At 49.1% G+C, this 17,778-nt stretch overlaps 2 protein-coding genes across 2 annotated transcripts in view; one reads left to right on the forward strand and one right to left on the reverse strand.

Annotated features, from left to right (window-relative positions):
• Positions 1-2,413: 2,413 nt before the first annotated feature.
• On the forward strand, positions 2,414-6,748 carry MAL (mal, T cell differentiation protein (MAL blood group); the record flags this gene model as incomplete). The annotated part of the gene is made up of 4 exons (XM_082481647.1): positions 2,414-2,500; positions 5,946-6,113; positions 6,300-6,437; positions 6,674-6,748. 4 exons carry the CDS (start codon positions 2,414-2,416, stop codon positions 6,746-6,748), a joined length of 468 nt encoding a protein of 155 aa, XP_082337773.1.
• A 5,891-nt stretch (positions 6,749-12,639) lies between these two features.
• The window catches only part of MRPS5 (mitochondrial ribosomal protein S5), a 106,559-nt gene continuing 101,420 nt past the window's right edge, over positions 12,640-17,778 (reverse strand). Inside the window, exons 10-11 of the mRNA XM_082480911.1 lie at positions 14,688-14,824; positions 12,640-13,225 (exon numbers count right to left, since the gene is read on the reverse strand). Of these exons, the coding sequence (XP_082337037.1) occupies positions 13,001-13,225; positions 14,688-14,824 (362 nt within the window). The 3' untranslated portion in view covers positions 12,640-13,000. The remainder of the gene's footprint in view (positions 13,226-14,687; positions 14,825-17,778) is intronic.

Below are 17,778 nucleotides of genomic sequence, written 5' to 3' on the forward strand. Positions count from 1 at the left end.
GCCAAACCTTAACAAGAATCCGGTTGGCGGTGTTGCCATGAATGTGGCAATTTAAATGGTACGGGCTATTACTTTAGCCAGAGACTAATAAACGTACGTCCCTTCATAACATTCCTGTGCAGAACCCCATCTTCTTCCCTAAAAGATTTCATGAAACTCATCTGAAAAATACTGGGGCAAACCCCTCCCTCTTCCCCCCCCCCCCCCCCCCTTTTTTTTCTTTTTTGCTTCTAGTAGTCCATTGAAGTGAGACAATTTAAGTGGATGATTATGTGGGTTTTGTTTCTCATGACCTTTTCTCACTTGAATGCAGAGTCCATGCTGGCCACCTCCTGCCACAAGTACCACACAGGGGACTCATGACTTCTACAAAGGTTGGAGAGTGTTGTTGCTCTATCTACTGAATTTCCTGCTTCCTTAATAAGATTACGTGTGCTGTGAGATTACATTGGTGCACGTATGTATAAGAATTTACCTAAGTGGCAGACGTATAAACCAGCTCACAAACAGGGAGATCAGAAAGCGGTGGGAGTGTAGGCACAGAGCTGCATAGATGACTCCAGAGCAGTGGTGGGCATGAGGAATGAGCAATGGGGTTCTGAGGCACCGGTGCTCTCTGCGGTTCAGCAGGGCTGAGTAAGCTTTGAAGAACCGTTTCTTTGCTTGTTTTTAGAATAGAATTTCTTGAAGGTATGGCTTCTCCTATGTTGTTTCATGTCCTCCACTGTCAACTGGGAAGCAGCGTGTTACTAAAAGCAGCTATCGAAACTGTTGGGAGTTGCCACACTATTGCAAACTTGTGACCTGGTTTAGCTGGTGGGTCTCAATACAAGAGATGTTTTCTTAGAATTAGTCTGTAGCAATTGACTTCCCCCCTATAGACCAGCTTCTTAACAAAACCAGTCAAAAATCAGTCAAAACAGAAAAAAACTCTATTTGAATTCTGCCCCCAACATAAGAAGGACATGGACCTGCTGGAGCATGTCCAGAGGAGGGCCATGAAGATGATCTGAGGGCTGGAGCCTGCTTTCGAGGACAGGCTGATACAGTTGGGGTGGTTTATCCTGGAGAAGTGAAGGCTCCGGGGAGACCTTAGAGCCCCTTCCAGTCCCTAAAGGGGCTACAGGAAAGCTGGGGAGGGACTCTGGATCAGGGAGTGGAGCAATAGGACAAGAGGTAATGGTTTTAAACTGGAACACGGGAGATTTACACTAGATATAAGGAAGAAATTTTTTACAATGAGGGCGGTGAGCCCCTGGCATGGTTGTGCAGAGAAGCTGCGGCTGCCCCATCCCTGGAGGTGTTCAAGGCCAGGTTGGACGGGTCTCGGAGCAACCTGGGCTGGTGGGAGGTGCCCCTGCCCAGGGCAGGGGGGTTGGAACTGGGTGATCTTCAAGGTCCCTTCCAACCTAAACCATTCCATGATCCTATGAACAAGGCAGTCCTACCTTCTGCTCCAAACCCGCACCAAGCCTTGTGCATGGGAGCAGCTGCAGAAGGACGAGCGTTGCATGTATGGTCTGGCTGAAATGGGCACATCTTCCATGGGTCACTCACAGCAACGTGCATTGCCACATTCCTCCTTTTATTTTCGTGATGTTTCATGTCTTTGGCCTTAGCTCCCAGAGTTGCGTGGTTTTACTGGTTATCCAAGTGAGCACGTTAAAAAGAAGTAAACACTCCATATTACGGAGAGGGGACTGACTCACTCCCATGGCCTCCAAACTAAAGAAAAAAAAAATCAAAACAACAACAAAAAAGAAGCCAAATGCCTTGGGAAATCTCATTATTTTTGATCATTTTTGTTACCTTGGCACATCCAATCTCCTTTTGAGGTGATGGAAGTGGTTTGCCCTGCAGTTCAACTGCCCTTGTCTCGGGCTGCATCTCCATCTGTGAGACATCCCTCAGCCCCACGGTTTGCCAATAGCCAGCACGTCCTGGCTTGCCCTGGCCGCCAGCTGCCCTGGTGCCGGCCGCTGTGGCCAGCTCATGTGGGCGGGGGACGAGGTGACTTACTGTGCAAATAAAGGGGATGAGAGGCTGCCCTGCTGGGTGGGTACAGGTCTTCCCTATTGTCCTCAGATGTAAGCCAGTGCCACCCACCACCGCCCAGAGACTTGCCCTCCGTGCTCAGCTTGTGTAGAGACACAAATGCCTCAGGGGCGGCTCACATCTCCCGAAAACCTCCCCGACAGCCACCAAGTCACCCCTGGTCACAGGGTGTGGCTGCGCCTGTGCCATTCACAGCTGTCTTCACCTGCCAGCAGGAAGGAAGGAGGGAAGAAGGAAGAGCAGGAAGAAGGGGAGGGAAGGAGGAAGAGAGAGAGGGAGGGAAGGAGCCTGCATTTGGCAGCTACCTCCAGCAGCTAGAGCCAGAGCACCTGACAGGTCCCCGTGGGAGAGGCTCGCGATGTCCTCGGCGACTTCCACCTCCTCTTTGCCCAGCGGCCTGGCCGTTCTGACAACTTTCCCAGATGTGCTCTTCATCCCTGAAATCGTGAGTGCCGCCTTTTCCTTGGGGAGGGCAGACGCTGCTTGTGGGGCATCCGGCAGACTTCATACTGTGGGCGCTGGAGGGATGAGACCTGACATAAAGCATGTGGCTCAGGAGCTACGCCGGGTCCCTGAGCCACCGGGGGGGCTGGAGGCAGCCCGATGCCTGGCTCACCCGCAAAGAAAACCCATCCAGAGCTGGGGGCTCCGAAGCTCTCCTTTCGTCTGCAGGCGATTTCTGTGGCGCCTCTGAAAGCCTTTCCTATTTTCCTGCCTAACAAAGCTGAAATGGTTGCTGGTGGGTTTAAACTAGGTTGCCAAATTGAGCCGGTTAATTAATTGGAAGATGATTTTAGCAGCTGATACAGGCAGAGGATAAACTGCTTGCTGAAAGCAGGGGTGTAAAGGCTGGCTGAGGTAGGTGGTTGTGGCAGCAAAGAGCCCCGGCTGCCGAAGCTGGGCTGCTCGGCTGCGAGGGTCCTGAGCTGGAGGAGCGGGGTGCTGGACCTGGGTGTGTGGGCAAGAGTGGGTGAGCCAAGGGTGAACAAGCACCTTGTAACTTCTTCCTATATTGCAATTTCATTGAGCAGGAAAAGATTGTAATCTTAATGTATTTGTCACACAGCAAAGCAGGTGCTGTGAGCGCTGACTAAAAATGGAAAGTTTCAATTAGGACCTGTGTCTTGTGTCTTCTGGCCCCGCCCATGAAACCTGCTCTTCTCGCAACAGTTTGAGAGGCTTTCTCCAAAGCCTGAGTACTTTCTTCCAGCACGGAGGGCCTTGGCTGAGTGTTGGAGGGTGCCACTCAAGATTATTTCATGCTCAAAACTTCAACTTTGCCATCTGGGACTAAATCATTCCCTGTCACCCAACTCAAGCCACGCTCTTGGGACTTCCAGCATTTACTTTGTTCTCCTCGTGACAGCAGTCAAGCAAAGAGGAACTGGGTTAAAGCAGGCGTTGCCGATGTGTAGGGAAAGGCTTTGCTTCAACTCCTCCAAATACGCTCTTGGGACTTGGTCTCTGTGCCCAGGCCCTGAAAGCCCGACCCAGGTTTCCTAGTTGCACGAAGCAGGGTGCAAAGTCCCCTGTGGAGGTTCTGGGTGGGTGACACTTGCCAGCCACCCCTGCCACTGGACTGCATTAGTCCTGGTGCCGAGCGTGCTGTTGGCCTCGCCATCCTTACGGGTACCGACTGTGCCTTGAACTGTTGGTTTGCAATTCCTGTCTCCAGGGGATTTATCAAGGCAGCTTGCTTAATGAGACAAAAATAAACACCCTACCCTTTGGTTTGGGTAAGATCTGGAAATGTGCATCCTAAAGGCTCAGGAACCACCGGGGAAAGAGGAATGCAGCATAACCAGACTTCTCTGTCTCTGGAGGAGGTGTGTGACTCGAGGTTGTGCAGCTGCATTATCTCTGCTGTGTACAAAGGAGGCGGCTGCCTTGAATCACAGCGTTCAGAAGGATAAAGAGTTTCTCAATCGTTAGTGGAATCTGAGGTTGCCTGCGATGGGTTAATACGGTAACCACAAAAAAAGAAAAGGCATTTCAAATGCTAAGACAGTTGTGAAAATGGCAGAAGGTCCTGCCTGCAGCTCAGGTGATTGGCACATCTGGATGTGCTGATTAAGAACTACCATTTCTATTCTGTAAGGCTGGGTTTAATTCTTGTAACCTATTTTATTGGAGGAGCTTTAAGCATAAATGGGTAGCCAGGTCTATGTGGAAAAGCTGAAATAAGCTGAAAACAGATACGTTTGCTTTATAAAAGGCTATTTAAAAGACATTTTTTTCTTAGACTGCTGTTCCCAACCTTCTGTGGGTTGTTGTTGAGAACCTTTTGAACCTTTCCTCATTTTTATGGGTCTGCTGAACGGCAGCACCATAAAACCAAAGTCAGTAATCAAACTACGTCAAACATAACTTGCCTGAGTGAGAAATCACATCCTGCAGGAAGGAGAGGTGGGGAGTGGTAAGAAATGAGAAGTGATGCTGCTCCCCTTAATCTCATATTTCACCCCAGTTGTGTTGGATTTTAACAAAGCAACCGCAAGGTTTTCTCCAGGATCTTTTGCTGCAACGCATTCATGGTGTCACCACATGAGATATTACAGGGACTGGATTAGTGTTCAAGCATCAGTCTTTGGTTGTACAAAAGGCGCCAAAGAACAGCACTTTGGAAGACCAGTTTTCACTCAGATGTTTGCAAGGTGTCAACCACATCATTCATTTAACGCATCAATTTGCGCAATGGAACCAGTGAACTTTCCTACAACTGTGGGGTGAAACTAATGATGTGACATTTTCTGAGTACATAAATCAGAAAACTTTTTCTCCACTTGCAAAACGCCTCCAAGTAAATGGAAGCGCCATGATTTGTACGAACTGGCACTTGGATGCCGGCAAAGGCTGGCCTGGGATACACTGGCAACCAGAATGCTCTTAGAGTCAGTGAGTCTCTCTTACCTCTGGAGATTTGCGAGCAAAACCAAGACCAACCAGTGATGAGGGACAGGTCCCCGCAGCAGCAGCAGTGGTCTCCACACAGTGTGGATTCAGCTGACGAGCTCCGCGTCATAGGATGTTGTGTAGGCTAAACTTCGCTCAGGTTCAAGAAACAACTAGGCTGATTTGTAGCCGAGAAAAGTTCCTGAGTGCATTTCAGTGCAAAGACACCACTTGCCGCTTGGACACTCCACAGCACTGGACATCGTGCTCTCATCCTCTTGTGGAGGAATCTGCTGGTGGAGAAAGGATGGAGTCTAGATACAGCTGTCTTTGTGGTCCCCACCCCACCGGAAAACCCATAGCAAACTCCCAAGGCTGGCTGAGAAGGATGGGGTCCCACCTGCCACCTGACCAGCAGCTGGGACCTTGCACAGCACTGCTGTAGCCAACGAAGGATGACCCGACCAGCTGGAGCAGCAATACAAGTCCCCCTTCCCAGGAGGAGCCGGAAGCCTCAACCTTATTTCCCCTCCCTCAGAGAGTAAAACTGGCTGTATTACCTCTCTTCAACCTGTTCTCTCATCTTTCAGGGAGACATTTGCACGTGGCCTTCAGGAGGCAACATGTTTGTGCAGATGAGCCGAGTTTGACACTGCTCCTTTCAGGGATCTGCCACACCGGGTGTGATGCAAACATGCCCTTCTGGAATAAGTTCATTGAAACCAGCCTTCAAAAGTGTCTGACCCAGCCTCCCCAGCCCACTGATGTGGGAAGGGTGTGAAGGGCAGTGACACCAGGAGGCTTTTTTTGGGTCAAGGTCAGAGGCAGATGCTCCCAGCTAAGTACCTGGTTTCAAGTGGAGACTGGGAAGAGCTCCAAGGCATCCCTGGGCTGTTGCCACGCACAGCACTAGTGCCAGAGGCATGCATGGCTTTTGGCTCTGCTCTGCCTAAGCCAACTTATCCCACACTCACCTTTCCTCTCACTTGCACTTGCAGATCTTTGGGGGCCTTGTCTGGATCCTGGTGGCATCCTCGAAGGTCCCAGCACCCATGCTGCAAGGCTGGGTGATGTTTGTCTCTGTGTTCTGCTTTGTCATGACCACTGCCCTCCTGTGCCTCTACTTCTGTGGGGCACACGGGGGCAGCAGCTCCTGGATCACCTTGGTAAGTGGAAGCGATAAACCTCAGGGCTTCTCCCCTCCCTGGTGTCACTGGTAGACAACAGTCTCCTCCGCTGCTCCTGCCCTCCAAATCGCAGGCTGGGGTTGGCTTGGGTGGGTTCCTTCCCCCTCCCCACCCCTCGCGATGTGCTGCTTCCTTGGAAATGACCATGTGAGCCTTGTTTCTTAGGATGTCATCTGCCAGGAGACAGCGGCTCTGTTCTACCTCAGTGCTGCCGTGTTGGAAGCCTACTTCACCTATAGCGTCGGCTTGTTTTCTAACAGCCCTCTAATAAGTACCATCTACCAGGAGAACATTGCTGCTGTGGTGAGTGCCTGGCAAGTGGGGGAGAAAGAAGGGGAGGAGGTGACTGCGGAGGGACCTCAAGGGCAAATCTTTACTTGGAGAGGCGGAGAGAAACTAGTCCCCATCCTACTACATATGAATGTCTCCAAACATGCAAGAGTCAATAGACTTCTAATGCATCGCAAGGTGTTTGCTCAGTGCAGGAACTCATACCACGTAATAAAAAGTTAACTGGCTGATGTGTTTTTCCATTGCAGGTATTTGCATTCCTAGCTACCCTGATGTACGTGATCCATAAGGTGTACTCGCTCCTGCGATGGAAATCATCCTAAGAGCCTCCCCTCACAAGTGTGTCTTGTGGTCACCCCATGTATGCGAAAGTTGTTCAACGACTGCAGTTTCCAGGCTGGGTTTGGGTTTTGTTTTTTAAATGTATATACTATAAACAAGCAGCTTTTTATGTGGGACCATGGCAATGAAGACAAAGAGCCTGCCGCGAAAATTCTATCCTGGCACCATTTGTTTCCCTTCAGTCTCTTCTGGGCCGGGTACAGTTCGATGCTGGCAATTGGGGCCCAAATAGAAAAAACATCCAGCTTTAAAAAGAATAATATAGTTGGGTTCAAAGTGCTAAAATCTCCCCGAACCACACCTTTATGCCTCCAGGGTCGGTATTGCTATCAGGGGAAGCCTGGACAACCAGCACGAAGGAGCACGAGTATGAAAGCAGGTCATTTTAATTGCCGCCCGTCCATGCAAGCCTGTTTCCCTCCCTAAACCTGCTGTGCCAAAAGAACATTTTTTTATGCCGTTTCTGGAAATGCCATCTCTGACTCGTGATGAGGAATGGGGATGATATTTAACTTGCCTCAGGGGCAATGTTAGTTATTGCAGCTCCTGCAGGGTATTGCTGAATTATGAGGCACGACCATTATGCCAGCAATTACCACTGTCTTCAATCCCCCTGAGAAATACCACTTAGAAGGTGCATGGTAGACTGTAGGAGAAAACTGCATGGGTGATCCGAATAAGCAGAGGCATCCAACTCTTCTCTTTGGCTCGTGGCTGCTCTCGCATACACCACTATGGCGCTAATAAAGGCAGGTTTGCTGTGATCTTTGCAACTAGACAAGAGTCCTTTCTGCTGTTTGCCCTTTGCTGTACGCAGCCCCGTACATCCGTGACGACGTTTATGTGGATGCTTCAATTACTCCAGAGTGTTAACTTGAATGAAGGTGCTGGTTTTGGCTGGGATAGAGTTCGTTGTCTTCCTGGTACAGGGCTCTGCTTTAGATTTGTGCTGAAAACAGCGTTGATAACGCAGGGGTGTTTTCGGTATTGCCGAGCAGCGCTTGCACAGAGCCAAGGCCTTTTCTGCTCCTCACCCCACCCCACCAGTGGGTGGGCTGGGGGAGCACAAGGAGCTGGGAGGGGACGCAGCCAGGACAGCTGACCCCAACTGACCCAAGGGATATTCCATGCCGTATGGCATCGTGCTCAGCAATAAAAGCTGGAGGAAGAAGGAGGAAGGAGGGACATTTGGAGTTCTGGCATTTGTCTTCCCAAGTAACCATTCCACGTGATGGAGCCCTGCTTTCCTGGAGACAGCTGAACGCCTGCCTGCCCCTGGGAAGCAGTGAATGAATTCCTTGTTTTGCTTTGCTTGCGTGTGTGGCTTTTGACTTACCTATTAAACTGTCTTTATCAACACACGAGTTTTTCTCACTTTTACCCTTCCAATTCTCTCTCCCCCGTCCCAGCTGGGGCAGTGAGTGAGCGGCTGTGTGGTGCTTAATGGCCAGCTGGGGTTAAACCACGACAGTGAGTTAATTTAAATGGGGTTTAGACCCAAGAAAAGGTGTTTTCACATGTTAGAGTTGCCTAATAAACAGTGGTACCAGATTAGCCCTTCCAGCTTGTGGGTCAAAAACTGCTTCCAGCTTGAGTCTGAAGTTCCTGGGCTGGAGGAACGGAAGGGAAATAGAAGTTGACTTGGAGGCATCGCTCTTGCTTCAGATCCAGGGGGTGACTTTTAAGCTGTGACCATGGATTTGGGTTGAAGCTTTTTAATTGCAATGTGAGGAAAACATTTTATTTTTTTCTCATTTTTTCCTTGCTGAAAAACCAGCCTGACCTGTTTTGCTTGTGTTAGCATGACAAAAGCAATTCGATTGCAACAGAGGTGGAAAAAAAAGAAACCTCTTTTCAGAGCAGGGAGGGAACTCACAGCCGCTTTGGACAATGGCACTTGGTACTGAAGGTTTAACGTGCACCTGCTGAAACTGGTTTCAGCATCATGTCATCACGGGGTGTGTGTGGAGGGGGGGGTGGTGCCCAGATTTGCCCTGCTTCTCTTAACGCCCCTGAATTTCGCATTAAAACACAAAGACACCTTTCTGTTTGGGTCTATTTACACAGGTGGACATTTGCTGTCGTACCTTGGACCCCGGGATGCGGTATCTCTTGTGAACCTCCTGCCCCCAGGCGTGGCCAGCACCTCTGGCCCAGCCGTGCTGCCTGTCCCCTCACATCCACGTCCCTGCACCTTGTGCCCGTCACATGTACAGCCTATATCTTGGCAGGGGTCCCATGTCTCCTCCCCTCCTTTCTGCCTTGTTTTGCCCTTTTCTTCTCCCTTCCCTGCCACGGACCAGTTTACACCAGTCTGCACTAGTTCACCTGCTCGTCCCTTTCCTTCTGGCCCCACCTGGTTTGCTGAGATACCTCCTCCCCTCCCCAGCATTAGCATAACCTTGCTGTAAACCGGCACCGGAAAAAACCCAGCCGGATGCTGCTGGCATGGGAGTGCCCATCGGCCCCGCGGCAGCTGGGGCGCGGGCTGAGACAAGGTTGTGGCCATGGCATTGGGAGGGATGCCCCATGGCCCCAACATAAGCCAAGCCTGGGGAGAGCTGGGCAGAGAGAAGGGCCACCACAAGGTCAAGAGCATCCAAATGAACTGACAGAAAGCAGTGATGCGACACTGAAGCCCTCCCAGTGTGGTCCCCGGCTTCAATCCCATGCAGCTGAAGAGTGTTCAGCACAGGGCTGCTGCACCCCAGCATGGGACAGTGACACATGGAGGTGTGGCTTCGTTCCACCAGGCATGGCACCTGCCAGGTGACCTGCAGCGCTATGCGGGTTCCCTGCATGGTGGAAAGTAGACCAAAGGAAAAAAAAAAAAAAAGAGAGAAAAAGAAAATGAAAAAAGTACCCTGACGTGTCCATTGCCCATCATGGCTCCGATCGCCTTCATACAGCCACGGAGACCCACACGCCCTGGAAGCTGGACAGCCCAAGGTTGCTGCCTGGAAAACGGCACACCTCCATGCTGCTGAAAGGGAAAGATGCTGCCCAGAGCTCAGAGAATCTCCCACGACCTACAAACCATCTACCATAGTGCACCAGGTCTTGTCCCCACAGGCAGCCCTGAGGATTTGCTGTCACCCCACTGGAAACATTGGGCATGATGAACACTGCGGGCTTCATCCTTCTCCCATGGAGATACTCGTCTGGGGTTAATTGTATATTAGCACGGCTCCCCAGAACGCGAGACGGCTGGCTCTGCCGAGAGCTGCTTGCAGAGGGTTGGCCCTTGCAGTTTGTTGACCATGAGGCACGGGCAGTCCTCGCCGGCAGAGCTGCTCCCAGTGCACAGGACTGCTCCATCCCAGGCTCTGCATTTGCTCAGACATCTCCAGCTCCCCCCAGACTGGCACCTGATCTCCAACAGCATCCTCCTCATGCCATTTCAGTCATCCACCCCATCTCTGGGATTCCCTTGCAGATCACAGAATCACCTAGGTTGGAAGGGACCTTTAAGATCATCAAGTCCAACCGTTAACCCAATACTGCCAAGTACACTACTAAACCACATCCCTCAGCACCACATATACATGACTTTTAAATCCCTCCAGGGATGGCAACTCTACCACTTCCCTGGGCAGCCTGTTCCAATGTTTAATAACCCTTTCTGTGAAGAAATTTTTCCTAATATCCATCCTAAACCTCTCCTAGTGCAACTGGAGGCCATTTCCTCTTGTCCTATCACCTGTTCCTTGGGAGAAGAGCCCGACCCCACCTCGCTACCCCCTCCTTTCAGGGAGCTGCAGAGAGCGAGGTCTCCCCTCAGCCTCCTTTCTCCAGGCTGAACGCCCCCGGTTCCCTCAGCCGCTCCTCATCAGACATGTGCTCCAGATCCCTCACCAGCTCCGTTGCCCTTCTCTGGACATGCTGGATGTAGCAGCCCATTTAAAACACCACAAATCAGTCCTTTTTAACAAGCACTTACACATCCTGTCACACTGTTAAAAACCACAGCTACCACCAGATTTCAACTGGCAGTGTAACTGGAGTTTCTACCTCTGTTCTTCTCCAGCTTCCCCAGCAGAACAAGGAGGTCCGCAGGCATCTACTCTAGAGAGCAGGCAATTAGACTTCAGTTAGAACTATCCACCTGAAGGCAGGCAAAACCTCAGCTCCTGTGATAAAAACAAGATTACAGACACAAGAGTCATTAACTATGCCCAGATCGTAATCTTGGCTGCTCTCGCTTAATTAAATAGCTTCTTAACGGCAACGTTAGCTGTTCCCCAAATATTTGTATATTGGATACCTTGCCTCCAGTGATGCAATGAGGTAGAAGCACTTCCACCTTCTGAATTGCAGAATTTGCTTTGTCTGAACAAAAAGAAACTTAATAGAATAGTTTGGCCAGCTCCACGGAAAATGCAGAAGTTTCTGACGTTTCTCATTTTACAGTCAGCTTTATCTGTGAGCGGTGAGCAAATGGTGTGCTGGGTAAAACATCTACAAAAGCATCTGTATTATATATGAACCTCATCCAGCTATGGTCCATTCCCCACCTCTGATCTTCACACCAAGACCATGGCCTCCCTCCTGCTCCTTGGTCTGCCTTACGCCCACAGATTCAAACGCTGAAACTCCATTTGCTTTGAAGACAGGGATGGAAGTGCCTTACTCCTGATTCACAGAAGCGTTCAAACATGAGCTGTCCTGTGGCTCTGAGAAGAGCCCTAAACCTCCTCCAGAGAGCAGAAGCAAGGCAGAGCCGTCCTGGAGACCCTCATGGGAGCAGATGCAAGTGTAGCTAGGGCGCAGACCTTGGGGAAAGGGGGAGCTTGGTGGTTACTACCTTACTTTCTTTAAGTTCTGAAAAGGCAAATGACATTTCACCCTACCACTTCCTTACCTTGCAGCTCCTCATTTCTACTAGCATACAAGGTGGACCGGTGAGGTCCCTACACCTTGTCTTCCTTCAGCCCTTCCCAAGACCACACAAGGAGAAGAGAGCGCCTCCCCCCTCGCTACCCCCTCCTTTCAGGGAGCTGTAGAGAGCAATAAGGTCTCCCCTCAGCCTCCTTTTCTCCAGGCTAAACAACCCCAGTTCCCTCAGCTGCTCCTCACAGACTGGGAGGCACAGAAATTAACTCCACAATTGTTTTATAGCCTGGAGTGATAAAACATTGTTTGGGTTTGGTTCCACTGTCTCTTTTGCCATGCCCAAGACAAAAAGACGGAGTTGCCAGGTACAGCATTATGTCCTCGCATGTGGATGCAGAGTCTTCTGGTGGGACGTGGGTGATGGATCCTCCAACCAGTGAGCTAATCTAGCATCTGCCACGTACCTCTGGCTGCTTCAGCTGGAGATCTGCTAGGCAAAGGGTTTCACTCCACCTCCAGTCAGAGGCCGGTGTGTATTGTGGACTGACTCCTTCTCCTTTAACCCTCTGACAGCCGTAGCACTTTCCGAGCTCTGGGTAGGGTCCGAGACTCTACTGTGCAAACTGGCAGAAAACGAAGTTAGTTCTTATCCCAGCACCCGAGCAGAGGAGAGCACCGTAAGAAAGGCTGGATTGCAGGTTTCAGACTGGACTTCCAACGCCAGTCAACACACTGCAATATCCCACAGGAGACTGTGGGGTGGCTGTCCTCAGATATTTGGTCTCTGCCTCATTTGGGGAACTCCCCCACTTGCATGAATAGTGTTTGCACAACTCCAGCTGTTGCCCACCATCACGTTGCCCCCTCCCCCCCCACAGAAGGCACACAACTTCTACTTTCTGCTTTCGCAGCTCAAATGAGTGAGCCTAGCGAGTAAGATGGAGAGCGCGCACATTAACTCCCTCTACTGCCCCCTGCTTCAAGATCTCCCAGACATCGGCATTTTGCAAAAAAGACCCCAACAAACCCGCACTGAACTCATTCCGAGGATTCTTTATTGCTTCACAACCTTATCTTTTCAGTAGTTTCCCAAGAGCTTGTGAAAGAAACATGGGGTCTGTTGATTAAACATCATCTTCAGAAATCAGTAAATGCATGCTTGAAGACAAAGTCATGTTCACCGGCTGCTTCCATCTGAATGTACCTAGTCGAACAGTGGTCAGAATAATTTGGGGAAAGCAAACAGCATTACTGAACAGCAGCAATGGGAGCAGCGATATGAACAGCACGAGAGAGCTACTGGTGCCCTCCTCTGAAATGTAAGCCCAGACAACCCATACATTTGGGTTAGGCTTTCCCAGTTGCATCTCCGAGCAGAAGAGACAGAGGGACCGAAGCTTTTACCATGCTGTCCGTCTGACATTCGCCCAGGGAGATTTCTTCATTCCCTGAGCTTCTTTCACATCACTCCACTCCAGCTTTGTGTCTGGAACCTCATCTTCAGGCTCGGGATCCTCGCGGACGGTCCCCTCAGGCAGTGCCACAACGATGGGCAGAGGGCCCTGTTCCTCCCGGAACTCCACTACATAGAGATTCTTCTGGTTTGCTAAGTGTTGGTGGGTCTCCTGGTGTAGGAAAGAGAAGAGACAATCAAAGTAATGACGCACAACGTTGACTTACTTCAAGTCAAACTCTACATGGTATACAGGGTACGCAAAGAAAAAAAGTAATTTACTAATAAAACAGTCTAAACTGCGTAAAATAAATGACTTGTCAGGCTCATCCTCATGGGTTTCAATTGAGCTAATTGCATGAGCAGCAGGAAATAGGGTAACTAGACTGCAAATTTATTAGCATTACAATGTCATCCTTGAGGAACTTGCCTCTGGAAAGTGCCTGGCCAGAAAAGGCACATCCCGCTAGCAAGGATGCATGTTGGCATGTTAGTAACGTGCCGGTTTTATGTCTTTATAAGGGTAGAAATCTTGCTTTGACAACAGTAAAATGCTTATTACTGCCCTGACAGGTAATATTAGCTAATATAATCACATGAATTTAACATTATTTTCAACTCTACCTCTTCCTTGCATACAGGTTGTTTTGTTAACGCTCAGAATTTACAAAATAAATAATCATAAATAATACTACCGGGAACAGAAATTTTTCCCATTCAGGGCAGTCAGTAAATACATCAAGCGCACATCTCTCAAAGCAACAATCTATACAGCAGGCTTATTTCTATTCTTCTGTTCATTCTGTGGAAGACTTCTCAGAGACAATGCATCGAAAATATATGACAGATTCCTCAAGTCTGATTAACCTCAGATACAGATAAGCACCTGTAACTATCTCGTTGGGCAGAGAGGATCATAACCCCCTCCCAAAGCTAAACTGATAAAAGTTGGCTGGGACGGGGCGACAGATTCGACAACTACAGCTTTGCCGGGCTATACTGGGAACGTAAGCAGCTACATCCCGGCAGCTACCAAGACTCTACGACCGAATGAGATCACTAGAAATATCCAAAGGACTGACTCATCCTAAGGCCGGCGTTCAAAGGAAGTCAGACGAAATGCTGCGCGTTGGATCTTTCCATCAACTACAGACAGCCGGTTCAGAGACGTCTCCACTGTGAGCACTTTGAGTTAGACGAAATGACACCACCTCCCTGATTTATTTCAGAGATCTTAATTATACTAGCGATAGAAGCAGCTGTGACGTCGAGTCCTCAGGCAACAAAAACTCAGAATGCAGACAACCAAGCGGCAGCAACCGAAGCCGGGCCACAACTTCCTCTGCCCGTGATATTTCAAATCTCACCAAAACCACTACAACTGAAAGCCCGGAAATTCAGATGTGCCCTGGAGGCACTGGGCTGCGGAACAGGCAGAGTTACACGCAGCTCCTTCCGACTGGACAACTTCATACAGCTGCTGAGGAATTATTCACATCCTGATTTTGTTTGCTCTTTGGAAAATTACTTCATTTTAAGCCTTGCATATAAACTGTTTGGCCACGAACTATCAAAATATCAATCCCGTTCTGTCCCCTGACCTAACGTATAGTACCACTGCCAGTGCAACCCACCTGCTGTGTTAAGCCTTTAAAGAGCGCTCTGGTAACGTTAATCAAGTTTTTGGATCCAGAAACCTTGGCGTACATGTCTTTAATGCCAATTAGTTTGCAGATGGTGATGATAGCTCGGTGGCAACGAAGCCCATAGCCTGGGGAAAAAATAAAATATAAATTAGCATTATGCGATTATTTGTAAGAATACAACTTAGCTAAGGAAGAAGAGAGAACTAAGACCTCTTCTTAGTTATTTTTGTTACCTAGCGTGTTAGAACACATTATATCTTAGAAATGGCAAAACCATTCTGGGAAGACCATTCTTCCCAGTCTTTGCAGCCAAGCCAACATGAAGATCATGGAGTCCTTTTACACTAAATATAGCTTACTCAACACACTGCAAAACCAAATGAAAATGTCACCACCTATAACTCAAAACATAAAACATAAAATAATACAACCTGAAGAATTGTTTAATACCACAGTTTTGGGCAGAATTCCTTATAAGTACCATTGGCAGCTTTAGAATAACCTTCCACAAACATACCCCACCATGCTGGGGACATCCACCAAAGAAAAAGCAATTTCTTTCTCCCACTTGGCAGAAAAATAACACACTAGTACTTCCCAAAACTAAAAAAAAACCACCCCGAACTAATAATTAAAAGAAATTAGCAGAGAAGCAAGGCAACAAGTTTACTTAAAAGACCTTAAGGGTCTTTTAAGGGACCATAAAGACCACCCAGTGCCACCCCCTGCCCTGGGCAGGGACACCTCCCCTCAGCCCAGGCTGCTCCCAGCCCCGTCCAACCTGGCCTTGGACACCTCCAGGGATGGGGCAGCCACAGCTGCTCAGGGCGACCTACGCCAGGGGCTCACCGCCCACACAGGGAAACATTTCTTCCTGATATCTAATCTAAATCTCTCCTCTTCCAGTTTGAAGCCATTCCCCCTCGTCCTATCACTACATGCCCTCGTAAGAAGTCCCTCTCCAGCTTTCTTGTAGGTCCTTCCAGGAGGACCCTGCGCTGGAAGCAACGTCAGCATCTCTCATTGCCCGGGAGATTGCTGCCGGATGAGAGGCGCACAGTGCCTTCCTAAAGCCCGAGACAGTGCTCGAGACCTCTATCCGGCACAGAGCAGGCAGAGAAACCGGGGAGGGAAGGAAAAGGGAAATACAAGTAAGTCTGTGGGCAACAATGCTCCGCCAGAACAGTCTGGTCTAAACACAGAGCTGCTGGGAAAGGGTGAGTGCCCACTGGCAGCGGTGTCTCTTGCCTCTGGGTACCCAAAGAAAAGCTACCGCGCTTTTCTTTTATTCAGCTCTGGGCAGGCAAAGCTTTCAGCAGTGCCAGTGGGACTGAAGCTGCTGCAAACTGAGGAAGGCGTCACTGCACCCACTCGTGCCAAATTCACACTTTGTGGTTGATCTCCAAAATGGGAACCCGTTCCTCGTCCTCCTGACTCAGCAACAGCAATTCACCAGCTCCACGGTCTACGCAAAGTAGGACAGCCACCAGCCAGGAGTTACGCTTTCCCCTTCAGGTGACCAACGCTAGCAGAACGCTGTGCGCTGTCACGAGAGCCAGAGGGCACCGATTATCAAGGTTTGTGCAGAGACATCACTTCTGTTCTCCTGGCCCAGCAACCGGCATGAATTGCACTTCGTTATTACCTTAGTGGCACAACATGAAGGACAGGGAATGGAAATCAAGCAGGTGACAGACTCCTCGGAGCAAAAACTACATTGGAAAGACAGCAAAATACTCTCTCTATTTCTCGAAAAAGCAACTATTTTAAATCAAGCGTAAAGAACAAGTAAGCGTTGCGACACTCGCTTGCTTTCAACTTACTGTTCAAAGCAGCAAGACCATGGAGAACAGGCTGTGTGCTCCTGCGGAAGCCACAGGCCAAATTACAAGAGCGCGTAACGTAACAACTTGTAATTTGTAGGTGAGTGGTGAGGAGAGACAAACATATTTCAAAACCCACAAGCAGAACAGAGGTTTGCATGTCATCTGCATCCATCTGCATCACAGAGTGTTATACGAGCTCCAATGCCTAATTATAGCACATTAGCTTTAATTGCAAATGGTTTCCTAGACTTGCCAGATTTTAATGAAGGAGTTATTTTTTTTGAGGAGTCTAATTTTGCTCTCTCGTTCCCCAGAGAGATTTGTTTCACGTGGCCTAGCTATTAATCTGTAAAAATTGGTTTGTTAGAATTCTAATCTATCTTACTTAAAAGCTAAAAAGCCAGGTTATTGATTACTCCATTCTGCGGGACGGTCTTGCTGCTGAGTAAACAAGAAAAAAAAAAAAAAAAAAATCTATTCCAGTGCTGTATGTTTTATTGCGCCAATATGGCCCTTTTTCGTTTAACCTATAATTGGAAAAGAAACTATGACCATCCAAAGCCATTTGTTCTGCCATTTGAGAAAATACTGTTTTCTATGCTACAAGACAAAGTCAAATTTTAGACACAATTACAAGTGAACGACCTCTGAGAGGCTGTTTGTCAAAGTTTCCTATTCAGTAACTGAAAGCATTTGATTTCTGGCAGTTTTATGGTTGCTCTTGTCCCGTCTCATCTCAACCAGGTTTCTGCAGCTTCGTTAACACGCGGAACTCAGAAGCCAGCAAACCAGCCCATCAGTCGCTGAACAAAATTTATTCCAAACACAAAAGCAAAGGATCCCAACCGCAAACTCCAGCTGCGGAGAAACAGTTGTGCTCGGGCATTTTTAGCCTGTGCGCGGCACTCGCCCTGCCTCCCCGCGGTTAAATTCGAGGAGGCCAATCTAAGAGAACAGGGTCATTGAAACGTAACAAGCTTTTCTCACACCGAAAAAGGACAGAAAGGCAACCGAAAGGAGGATTTAAAACGCATCCTTCCTATAAGCTACCACAACGTGTTCCAGGCAACCTGCGTCAGATTTGCTGGGTAGCCGCTGCTAACGGAAAACGGAACTGGAACGCCCGCTTTACCTCCACGCGAAGGGAGGAAAGTTCACATTCAGATCTTCATATCACACTGCTTTTTCAACTTGCGTTTCCACTTGTCGAATATGTAACCCTGACTACACGATGGGGGTTTTCTCCACTTTGC

Source organism: Vanellus vanellus (genome assembly GCF_965231255.1).
Source record: "Vanellus vanellus genome assembly, chromosome: 3".
Classification (NCBI taxonomy): domain Eukaryota; kingdom Metazoa; phylum Chordata; class Aves; order Charadriiformes; family Charadriidae; genus Vanellus; species Vanellus vanellus.